Genomic DNA, 12,500 nt, shown 5'->3' with positions numbered 1-12,500 from the left:
CTGGAGCCATGCAGATAACGGCGCACTCCTGTCTCTTTCTCCTTCTCCCTCCCACCTCCTGCTGCTGGTCCACTCCACGGCTAATCTACTGCTGTCCCTCTCAGGGAGAGAGAGAAAGAGAGTGGGAGGGGGAGAGAGAGAGAGAGAGAGAGAGAGAGAGAGGACAGAGAATCAGAATCAGATCAGCTTTCCATCCTCTCAAATAGCTATTGACCGCCAAAGCCACCCCTTATCTGTGGTTTTCTTTTCTTTCAGTCGGGGTTGGCTGTGGCTAGGGAGAGCAGGAGAGGAGAGGGGAGGAGAGGAGAGGAGAAGAGAGGAGAGAAGAAGGGAGAGGAGAGGAGAGGAGGAGAGAGGAGAGGAGAGGAGAGGAGAGGAAATGAGAGGAGAGGAGAGGAGAGGAGTAGAGAAGAGAGGAGAGAAGAGGAAGGGAGAGGAGAGGAGAGGAAATGAGAGGAGAGGAGAGGAAAGGGGGAAACGGGTGAATTAGAGAGGAGGTGGATGGTGCAGAGCGGATTGGAGGGGGCTGGGGGCTTCCATCAGAGAGGAGCGTGTGTGTAGCTGCTGCTCTGCTCTGCTCAGGCATGGCAGGGCCCTAATAGGTCAAAGTTGTGTTTCATCCCCACGCTTTAAGGGAAAAAAACACACACACACACACACACACACACACACACACACACACACACACACACACACACACACACACACACACACACACAAAGTTGACTGATACTGAGACCGCAGGGCAGGACAAATGTCAACACATCCTTCCGCTATTGTCAAGGTGACACACAGTTGCCCCTGGAACAGCCAAGCATTCACTGCTATGTCACCAAGTCCAGATTAAGGGCTTTGTCAGGTTGCAGCTAGGCTTTAATTATTTGATCATTAGTTGAATTATTCTGCTGTGAGTAAGATGCTAATACGGTAACCTGTTCACCTGTTCACCTCACTAGTGGTGCAATGAACAAAGAGTCAAGACACAGTTGCTGTTGTCTTTCTGCTGTTGTTGTTGTTGTTTCTGGCACTATAGTCTGCAAAGTAGCCAACAACTTCAAGCAACCAAGAAGTCACAACTTTCAAAGATTCACATGTGACAACATGTGAATCAACATGAAATGACAGAAAAAAACAGAGTCTTTGGCATTCATGAGAATGGGGAATAGTGTGCACACCAACAGCGCAGTCAGTGCACACCAGGCAGAAATAAATAGCGCACATCGCTGTGAATAAATAAGAGGGCGGGAGCATTGACGGCAGCAGAGCTGTTTTGGTAAAGAATAAAAGCCCTCAGGGTCCCCATGTCATTATAGACTACAAGTCTGCCTTGATTGACCACATTCAGCTGCCAAAGTGGGAAATTGAGTTAGCCCTGTAGCCCACAGGTAGCAATCATACTGCACCTCCTCTACCCCCTCCACACACACACACACACACTTTATATTCCTATTGGTCTGGGAGAGACGACAGGACTTATCAGACGTCTGGATATTACTGGCCCTGCAGACGTTTTGCGGTGTCTGGGGATCTGGGAGGCCACATTAACCTCGAATGACATCCCCCCCCTGTCCCGTCCACAATAAAGAGTGCATTCCGGTAAGGCCCCTGTGTAAGCATGTTCACAGGCCAAACCCCAGCCTGGAAAATAGCCGCCCCGGCCCCTGAATGCAATAAACACTTAGACAACGGCTTTATTGACCGTGAAGTGAAAAGATCCTACTTGTGGAGATGGGAGGAGAGAACGAGCAAGAGATCAAGAGAGACAGTGAGCGAAAGAGAGAGAGAAAGAGTGAGAGTGAGAGAGAGAGAGAGAGGGAGGGAAAGAAAAGTGGAGCAAAGACGCTCACCGAAATGAAGTCTGGCATTTTGCACGCTCCACTTTCACCTTTCCGCAGTCAAAACAGTGGCTGATGAATGAAACAGCTGTGGAGATGTCACCTTCCCATGGAGAGCACCCCCCACTCCAAACACAGACACACACCCACACACCCTGCGCGAATCTTCCTCCCGGAATCCATTTGTTCTGCGCAAACAGACAGCCGCTGCCTTTTGCATAAGGGAAGGTGACAGAAGCTGCCGACTGATCCGTCTGTATCAAGTCTGCAGCGGTACAAACACAACACAATTAGCGCTCTTCCCCACCCTGAGATCCTCCCTGGGTGCTTGTTTGTAGTGGAGACGATGTCTGGAAGTGGCAGGATTTGTGGGTTGGTGGGTGGGGGGGGGGGGGGGGGGGGTGATAGGGCTGGCTCAGAAGAGCTCGGCTCATTTGGTGAAAGGAGTTTTGGAGTGAAAGTGAAGAGACGAAGAGACAAACACCAGAAGAGCACAGCAGGTTTCAGATTAAGGCACAACTCACTGGATTTCTGTAATAAATAGGATTTCTTACCTGTTTAGGGAAAAGCTGAAATCTTTTGACTATGTGTGTGAGGGAGTATCTCTCTCAGAGTGCTTTAAGAGGTTGGATCAGGTAAATGAGAGACTACTTGAGCCTACTAGCAGTTTAGCAACTGGTTGCCCATGTTTGCAAAGTCAAGTCCAGAAGTGCTGTTCACAGACACAGCAAGTACCTTAAATGCACACTAAAAGTCATAACTAATATCCCTGTCATTGTCATACAATTTGTACTTGCAGTAGTTTTTGCTCTATCTGGAAGAAAAGTCCCTTTGTCCTAATTATTAAAGAGATCACCCACCATAATAAAAGACAATATGCCATGGATACCTCTACACCTCACTGAAATCATTTCAATATTTTTTCCATGTGCTAAGCTGCAGCTCGCTCTGTATGGGTTATGCCTCGGTTTCTTAACTTTGTACTCCGGCACTGCATTTTTTTCTAATCCATACGAACACATTATTCAGCCCACAGAAGCTTTGTGGATCTAAGTACACACACCGTTCACCAAATAAATAAAAAATAAGATGGTGAAATCAAGCAAACCTTGCAAGCGCAGCTGAACATATGTGACTTTACTCTTTAAAAGGAACTCTAAAAGGGAGGATTATCTCTTTGGAATTCCCACACGTTCTTTCATCCCGTCCGAGTTAAAAAGGCGGCTGTGAAATCCTGTTCCTGTAAAAGTGTATGTGGAAAGGGCAGGCGGTACACTGCAGCTGTGGCTTACTCCTCGCTCCACTGCCAATTGTGCAACCTGCTGATCCCTGTCATTAGTGGCGTGCGGGTGACTCATTCCCAACGACTAAATAGTGTCGTGTGTTTGTTTGTTTGTTTGTTTGTTTACATCGACTAACCTGATGTCTCATCCACCCGCTCCTCCACGGTGTGGTCCTTCTGGTGCACCCACTCGCTGTTGCACTTGAAGTAGATCTGTGTGGCGGGGGTGGCCTTGCAGTAGAGGTTCACCGGCTTGTTCTTGACGATGTAGGCCTCCTCGGGCTCCATGAGGAAGTGAGGCAGGGGCTCCGGCGGGTCCGAGGGGAAGGTCTCTGGTAGCTCACCCAGCCCCAGGAAGTCATCGTCCACTATAGGGAGACAGAGAGAGAGGGAGAAGGGGACAGAAGGAGACAGAGCGAGAGAGAGAGAGAGAGAAAGAGCGAGAGAGAGATTATATATTAACATCTAATCTTTACCCTATTTTTGTCCACTGAATAATCTCATTCACTGGGCAGCTAGTTGCTGGCCCATTGGGCATTTCTGTTTGATCATGGGTGAGAAAGAGTAGTGCATCTGCTGCCTGACAACACATTTAAGTTACAGCATGAATGGCAAATGATCAGTGTATATCATCAACTACACTCCAGTGCTGAAAGCTTCACCCACAGACACTCACAAATAACAAATAAGCCACAAGCCCTGTGCTCAGCAGTCCAAGCTGCACAGTTCCCCTTTGAAGTCCCTTAATTCACTATGACAGTTGACATGTTTACCAGCTGCCGAGCCAGAGACAATCGATGGCTAAAACATAGGGAGCATTGCCCCATTTCAGCACAGCATCGCTCTGCGGTTACTTCTAGCAGCGGAGAACCGCAACAGCATCCCAGCTCCGACAGAAACCATAAATAGGTGGCAGAATCGGAAAACTCGCCAATAGAAACCATAAATAGGTGGCAGAAGCGGTGCCTCACCGACAGAAATCATAAATAGGTGGCAGACCCGGCGGCTCGATACACACACTTGATTTCTCGACTTTGATGTCCCCCCCCCACCCCCCTTCGTTTTCTTTCCCTTCAAAGTTTTTTTTTTGCTTTGCTCCAGCCTGTAATTTCATGCCACTCTGTCATCAGGGAGGCTTCATTAGAGCCAGTCATGCCCTCACCTGGGGTCTCTACATCAAAAAGACTGACTGGCTCAGAGGTGCCAGGGTACACTCACAAACCCAGATAGGGCAAGACAGACGGCTGCTGCTGCTGCTATGCCGAGCTGGTCCGTATCTCCATTTCCGCCCCAGCATCTAGGGCTCGTGGTTAATTCCTTATCACACGAGCGAATGTTGCTTTACCTCGGGCTAACACTCTGGAGTGTCTGTGATTAGAAAGCGGCTCATGGTAAACAAATTTGGATGAATAATAAAAAATGCAAGGGGATGGAATAATGTTGAGGAAGGAGAAAAATACAGAGAGTTTTTTTTTTTGCATGTGTGTGGTTATATGGAGAATTTCTATATTAATTCTTCTTCTTTAACACTTCCAGTTTCTTAGTCTTACACCATTATGCATATTTTCTCTCTCGTCCTCTCCCTCTCTTGCTTTTGATCTCTCTCACCACCACAACCACCCCAGCCCCCCCAATCCAACCCCCTCACCCCCGTGAGTCACTACCGGTACTGATACCTTTATTGCTCAAACCGCGACGCACATAAATTATTGATCAGCACGTGATACACAACCTGGAGAGGATGGCTGCTGCGCCCCCCCCCCTCCTCCTCTCCTCTCCTCCTCTAACGAGGACTCTATCATTCCATCTGTAGTGCATCCTCACACCAATCCCTGCTCCGCGACTCGCCGCTCCACGGGCCATGCATGCGGGCTGCGTCAGGGCGCAGGTAGGCTACGAGAGTCAGTTTAATGCAGGCGGACAGGTGAAGCCTGTTCCAACTCCATCCCCCATCTCTTTACTGAGTCACCTCTCAGAGCCCCCCCCCACAGGGCACCATGCCTCCAGTGTGAGGAGACCCCCTGCTGGCCTCACTCGCCTTAAACTGCGTCATCACTGTCTGTTATGAAATTTCTTTTTCACGCTGTATAAAACACATTGGCTCTGAGCCCTTAAAGGGAGAGGAGGACTATTCTGTTCAGTCGTGGTGATTTGTGTTTACTTATGTTCATTTACATTTACTGGGGTTTTGTCTCTCTATTTGGATGGATGATGGCTGGTTGTCTTGGGTAACTTTTGATGACAGACAGCAGGGGGAGCTAGTCTGGGGGAAACGGTTGCTGGGTTAAGGGCAGTAAAGTTCATGCAGGCTAATGCACCTCAGGCCCTTCTGCAGCTATCCCTGGGCTAAATAAACTTTTAATGCCAAGGTATAAAAAACATGACATTGCAAAGTGCATGATCGCATCCTCTGCGTTCATCACTCTTTTGTTCCAGGACATAAATAAATTTAAATATTTTTAATATTCTGAGTGTTATTTATAAAAGGTAAATAATTTTGATGGATTCAAGAGAAAACTCTTTGCGATGTGAGACATCTCTGAAGGGCTTCCATGTCTCTCTATCAATAGCCAGACATCAATGTTACCCCATAACGTACTGTCATGGTGAGTTCTTCTATGCTTTATTTACCAGTCTGCCAGCAGGGAAACATGACTCCATCAAAGACAAAATATTTAGCAGGACTGACCCAGGAACCCGAGATGAAAGAAGTCAAGTTGACTGAATGACTACAATATACAGAGAAGCAGCTGTCACGGTCTCTCTTGATGTGCAGATTCTGATTATAAAGCCATGAGCTTTACCTCTCTATCCTAAGAGAATAACTCTGTCAATGTCAAGGGATCTCTTGGGAGTGCAAATGGAGCTATATGCCTTCATGGTGCTCTAAGCTTCCTTAGATCAGTAGTGGCACCAAAATAAATTCCCTGGATAAATAGATGGGTTTTATTTTCGGTCAGCCTTAAAATGTTCACTGGTTTCCATGATATCTATCTTTGCAATTAGTCGATAGGCCAATTTATGTGGAATAATATAGATTAGATTGCTAATGATTAAACACATCCTTGGTTCATTAGTTCCGTCCTGCTTTAATTATTTTGGTCTGAGTCATAAATTCTAACACATGCTCTAGTGTTGAAATACGGTAGCTGGGCTTCCACTAATTATCTTTAAGTCAGTGCTGCTCAGTGAGTCTGTGTGATCATTTTCTATTGGTACTGTAGAATTCTGGGGTATTCTTACTGTATTCTGATGTGTTCATATGTTACTTCTGTGTGTAGTATACAACAGGGAGAGGTCCATATTATTGTACATAACATAACTGTGCCTTAGGCCTGTGCACCAGCAGGAAGGTCAGACAGGCCGATGTTTGGGAACATCCAAGGAACATCAGACATAACATGGGCCATTCGGGCTGGTATCCATCTGGCCAGAGCCGGGTTTTGTACACGTACACATGATTGTTGTTTGTATGTTTTAGTATAACAGGCTTTGTCTTAGGTTTTGAGTCTGAGACGGATCGAGGAGGCGACCAAGGAGCATCTTCTGTCGGAAGGCTCAGCCGCCGCTTCTAATAACAACCACAACTGTTAGACTCTGCACAGTTTTACTGTTCGAGACTTAGCCTGTGTTCTGTTATTCATTATTGTACCATCTACAATAAATCATCATCTAATCGCCGATCCTGATTCCGCCGTCAAGCTTTATTGACCATCTTCAATACAACTATTAGAACTAAAACACAACGCAACAACCAGAGAATCCTACAGTACACAGTAGAACTGTGAATAAATGTACCATCTGTGTGTGATGATATTCCGCATGTCCCATTGTATGATTCTTGACAATAGCCATACTATTTGCCAGAGGTACTGTGTAATGGCTTCCATGATTGAACTTGTTGAAATTATTTGTAATGGGGCAAACCAAATGCCAGCTGTCCTTGAGCAAAGTCAACCATTTTGGGTGAACAAACTGATAAACTATGGTGCGCCAGACGCAATCGGGTTTTTGAACAGCACTGCAACCACACTGAATAAATGACTCCACTAACTACAATCATGTATGAGTGTCTGTATAATAAAGCTTCTAACTCAGTCAACAGTCTGTTACATCCACCCAGTCTTACATGCGACACTTTTACTCTAAGCCAGTGCCAGTACTTGACACGGCGTACATACAAATCTAAACAGCCCTTTGACAGTTAAAAGACTTCTCTTTTGGCTTGCTCTTTTGTCTTTGCTCCTCTCTTCCCTTGCTGTTTCTCCTCATCTCTTCATCTCTCTCTCTCTCCCTCCCTCTCCCTGCCTCCCCCTCTCCCTCTGCCACGCTCCTTTCCTCTCGCTAGTCTGCGGCGAGGTGGAGTGTGAGCACTGTCTTGGGAAAGCTCTCTTGATGTCTTATCAGTGCAGAAGCCGTAGCCGGCATGAGGTAATGCCAGTCTATCAGTTCAAGGGATCAGCAGCTGCAGACCAGAACCGTGACCCCCCCCCCCCCCACACACACACACACACACACACCTCACCCCACTCCCTCAACTTAACATCCTCCACCTCCTTCCTCACTACCCCCTAAACATCCCCCTCTCTCTCCCCCGACCAAAATCTCAGGGTGATCACTATCTCAAACACAACAAACTTAACAGGAACGCTGTAGTGGGGGCATTCACATACCCACACTCTCACACACAAACATTTAAACAAACATGGCTGAGGCATTTGGAGGAAAACTGTGTAAACATCCAACATTACCTTGCAGTCCACTAGCACAGTAATGCAAGACCCTAAAAGTTGATTTTTGAAAACCAAAAGCATGAAGATAAACCTACAAAAAACCTAGCAGCGCAACAAACTAGCGAACAAAACTAGTGGACAAAACTGTTATAGTGTGTTATAATTATCAGACGCCATTTTGAATAGCTCTACTTCTCCTTCTGTCTTTTTTACATTTCAATCCTGCTCAAGGATCTAGCGCACCAAGGTCACAGAGAGCGAGACAAACAGCCAATCTGGGAGTGAGAGACCGTTTGAGGTGGCGGTTGATGTGCTTTAAAGCCCTGCCATAAACACCCCCCGCCCCCCAACACACACACACACACACACACACACACACACACACACACACACAGCAGCACCCCTCCGTGCCAGTGGGTGGGACTGTGTGCTGTGTTGTGTTTGGGGTCTGTGATGTGCCTTGGCAAAGGCTGGGGCTCACGTACTACACCCCCTAACCCCCACCACCGCGCTCCAACCGCACCCCACCTCACCCCACCCCACCCCACCCCACCTCACCCCACCCGCCAGCCCCTATCCTGTGCGCAGAAAGATGGATGTGGAGCTACTGTGTGTGTGTTTGATTCTCACCTTCACAGAGGAGAACTAACACTCAATCTGTTCTGCCTCTCCCTGTTGCAACTCCCAACCCCCCCCCCCCCCCCCCACACACACACACACACACAAAAAAATCTGTTCTTGTGTCATGTGTGGGAGTGTGCCAGTACTTATACACCATCACAAGAACATGTTTCTCTCTCTCTCTCTCTCTCTCTCTCTCTCTCTCTCTCTCTCTCTCTCTCTCTCTCTCCTGAGCATGAGCAACAGAGGCGAATAAATAAAAAGGCAGGGAGAGAAACAGAGAGAGAGAGAGAGAGAGAGAGAGGGTTTGGCTCAGGTGAGGGAGAGACAGAGAAGGAGAGAAATACAAATGGGCTCCAGTGAGGATGCTAATGATGATGTTGAGAAAACGAAAAGGAAGACATAGATGCTACGATCCTAAAAGCAATAAGCGAGCGGGGGGGGGGGGGGGGCAGAGCGGTGAAGAGACATGCGCGGTCCACAGATCGAGTGCACGAAGCTATGAATACTCGAGATGAAGTTGAGCTGATCACACGGCACTCTGGCTATCAGCGCGGCCCATCAGCCTGGCGCTATCAGTGCACCCAGGGCCACAACTCACTCCTCTCTCTCTCTCTCCTCTCACTGGCACGAGGGAGCTAGAGCGTCTGCTGATAGCGACGCGTAATTACCCAGACAGCCCTTGCTTGCCTCTGCCCTCGCCGAGATGAGACGAGATGCGGAGCTTTTCCCAAAGACAAATACTAACAGCCTAGTTCACACACAATACAGGGCCATCCATACCGGTGCTATTGACACGAGAGACTGCTGGTAATTGCACTCTAACACCTTGCACTGATGAAAAGGGTCAATGGTGAATCTATCTCTCTCTCTCTCTCTCTCTCTCTGGCGGTAGTTAATGCTGAGTAGTTAAGATAATAACGTCGGTGTTGATTACAGTGATAAAACACGGTGAACAGAACCGTGAAGAGGCTGGTAGGCAACCAGATCACATCCACACGGTGCTGGTTGTACAGGCAGCGTGTGAAATGGCAGGAAAATGAGGGTTGTTGTGACTGACGTGCACGGCATCAACTGATCAAGGATGAATGAGGGTTTGGAAATAGAACGCAGGGGGGAGGGGGGGGGGGGTTGGAAGAAAGGCATCACACTTTGGCTTCATCTATCTCATCTCTGTTGAAAAAAACCCCAGGTGGTCCCACAATGGCCCATTTTTAAATTTGTGCGAATACACGCCAGTCCTCAATCGCAGCCCCTTCAAATAAGCCTACTGCTCTGTAATGCTGCACAGCCTGTGTGTGTGTGAAGAGAGAGAGAGAGAGAGAGAGAGAGAGAGAGAGAGAGACAAAGAGAGAGAGAGAGAGAGAGAGAGAGAGAGAGAGAGGGAGAGGCTGAGATGGTGGGGAGAGCAGAGAGAAGGAGAGTGAAAGAGGAGAGGTCTCGTACTGATGCGCTCATCTCAACTCGAGAGTAAAGTACTGAGATCATTCCGCGGCCGGCCATACACATATCAGTTTCATCCAAGTGACCACATATGAAACATATGCAACGGAACAGTATTGGGGGCTCATCTAATCTAATAGTTCTTAGAAAACAAGCCTCTGAATAGTCTCCAAAATATGTCTGGCTGGGAATGTTGACTAAGAGAGTCTGTTTAAGACAGATAAGATGAGTGAACGAGTGTGGTAATGGCTGTGTAATGTAAGCGAAAGCCTGTTTTGAGTTTGAGTAGCGGAGAGCTTTCTGAGGAGACAGCCTGCTTATAATCTTTCAGGAGGAGACGCACAAGGAGCCGAACTGCTCAGCAGTCACAACACGGGGGCAATCCCCTTATGACAATGATTAACCAGCCCTCGTGTCGGAGAGAGGCCTATTGATTGGGGCGGTGCCGAGCCACTGTTTCACACAGCGGGTTAGAAATATCAACTGATGGTGCTTCGGATTTTGAGGGAACACGTCTCCTGACCGCGGGTGGGGGCGAAAGCGAGACGCGCGTGGCTGGGAGCGGTGGGAGAGGCGGCGTTGGGCAGCAGCTGGACCGGAACGTGCACACGGCACGGAGCTTCATCAGGCGCTCATCCCCGCCGGACTCATATGCAAGCGTGAAAATTGATCCCCGAAATAACATAAATAACTAAATAAATGAATAAAACTCCTATTCCATTTTTACTCTGGCTGAGTAGCTGACACAATGTGCCGCAATCAGGATGCACATTGAGTAAGCTGATAATAAAAAAGTGTGTCACGCTCCATGGTTTTCCCACCAACACTTTAAAACAGATGACAAGCGACACTGACCAGAATATGTTGTCCACTTGATAACATGGCGGGGGAGAAGAGAGCGTATTTCTACTGTACAAAAGAATTTATACGTTATTCTTCTGTGTAAGCGATAACAGCTGGCGGATGTCCATTCCTTCCCACTCATATGGTAGATAAGGTCCTCCACCCTCCCTCCCTCTTTCTCTCTCTCTCTCTCTCTTTCTCTCTCTCTCTCTTTATACCTCTCTGAGCCAGGGCCCTGATTTATCTCCCTCTGGTAAGAAATGTATCTGTGTGGCTGCGGATGGCCCTCCATCATGTGATTAAATGCTGAGCAGGGATGAGGTGCACTGTAAATCTCCCCTCCCACGCCATTCCTCTTCCCCCGCTGTGTGTGTGTGGAAAGGCCGGGCCTCGCAGAGCTGGCTAGGGGGTCTGGGTGACCCACCACGGGGCTGGGAGGGAGCAAGGAGGGTGACCAAGGTGTATGGTGCCAGGAGAGGGGATGGGGTGGATGTTTGGTCAGAGAGAGATAATGGGGCAGGACACACCATCCAGCCTCGGAGGTCAGAGTTATAGACAGTAATGTATTCAGTTATCTAATCTTTTGCAAAATATGTGATTGACAAAGTTGAGTTGAAGATCTGAAGTTAAACAAATGTGTTCTCCAACTCTGGACCTGTAAAGCAATGTGAGGGTAAACACAGTATAGTAGCCTGGGAATACCCATGCGAACGTTTGGGATTTGCTCTGCAGGTCAGTCTGGACATCGAAGCCCATTTCCAATGTCCCTAAAAACACGGTCACGCAAATACAATCGCTAATCCGGCATGGACGTATATTTCTTTGGAATTGACTAAACAACTGCATTTACTGTAAAACCTTTGTTTACGAGATTGCTACAATCCTGCAACGAGTTGGAGTTTAATGTCCCAATCGAAGTTTAATTTCATTTCTAGTTACACCCCTGCTGAAAGATAAAGTAAGTCAATTCAACTTTTCCAGACCCACTCTCAAATGCAATTGAGAAGGTCTGCATGCTAACCAGGCTAACAGTATAGCACAAGGAACAGACAATCTGCAGTGCAAGTCATCTGACCTTCAGCAAAGCCTTTTCCACCTTCACCCCAAAGCAATTCTTAACCCACTAGACATGTTCACCAGCGCCGGCATTTCCTGGGATATCAGCAGGAACCCACCATGTCATATCCTGCAAGCTGAGCAACAGGAAGTACAGCTCCAAGGGCCCATCTGGCCAAAACAAACATGAAAAAATGGTGCAACAACATATGTAGCCAAGCCCCCTGGTGACAGACACCGAGCGACTTTTTTATTGTGAGAACACTTCCCCACATACTGGCCAGGACAAAGGTCATAAGCGCCATGTGGGGGAATGAGGTTTGGGAGCTTCTCAGATTCCAGCCATCCTGAGAGAGGGGTGTGTGTGTGTGTGTGTGTGTGTGTGTGTGTGTGTGTGGGAAGGGGGGGGATCATTATCAGAGCAGCTAAATCACTATCATTGTCCCATGTGGGTCTGTTCCGGGTATTGAATGAATACACAACATGAGTGCAGTGGCACTGGGGGTCGATAGTGGATGGTATCTTATGCTTGAGAACAGATAGACGAGTGACTGCTGAGTAAGTATTGATTAGATGGTGTGTGTGTGTGTGTGTGTGTGTGTGTGTGTGTGTGTGTGTGTGTGTGTGTGTGTGTGTATGTGTGTGTGTGTGTCGTGATTAGGGGAGGGGGTGCTTATCGATGCAGAT

The 12,500-nt window shown here is 47.8% G+C and overlaps 1 protein-coding gene across 2 annotated transcripts in view; it reads right to left on the bottom strand.

Annotated features, from left to right (window-relative positions):
* Positions 1-12,500, bottom strand: part of unc5ca (unc-5 netrin receptor Ca) — a 136,837-nt gene that overhangs the window by 64,380 nt on the left and 59,957 nt on the right. For both annotated transcript variants that reach the window (XM_076270001.1, XM_076270002.1), the window contains exon 2: positions 3,255-3,485. In XM_076270001.1, the coding sequence (XP_076126116.1) occupies positions 3,255-3,485 (231 nt within the window). The remainder of the gene's footprint in view (positions 1-3,254; positions 3,486-12,500) is intronic.

This window comes from Alosa pseudoharengus, unplaced genomic scaffold, assembly GCF_046254945.1.
Source record: "Alosa pseudoharengus isolate Yale_2024_CS ecotype anadromous, Long Island Sound unplaced genomic scaffold, YU_APseudo_1.1 YU_APseudo_1.1_scf_6, whole genome shotgun sequence".
Lineage (NCBI taxonomy): Eukaryota > Metazoa > Chordata > Actinopteri > Clupeiformes > Clupeidae > Alosa > Alosa pseudoharengus.
Note: the sequence above shows the minus strand (reverse complement) of the source record. Positions and strands in the feature narration are given on the sequence as shown.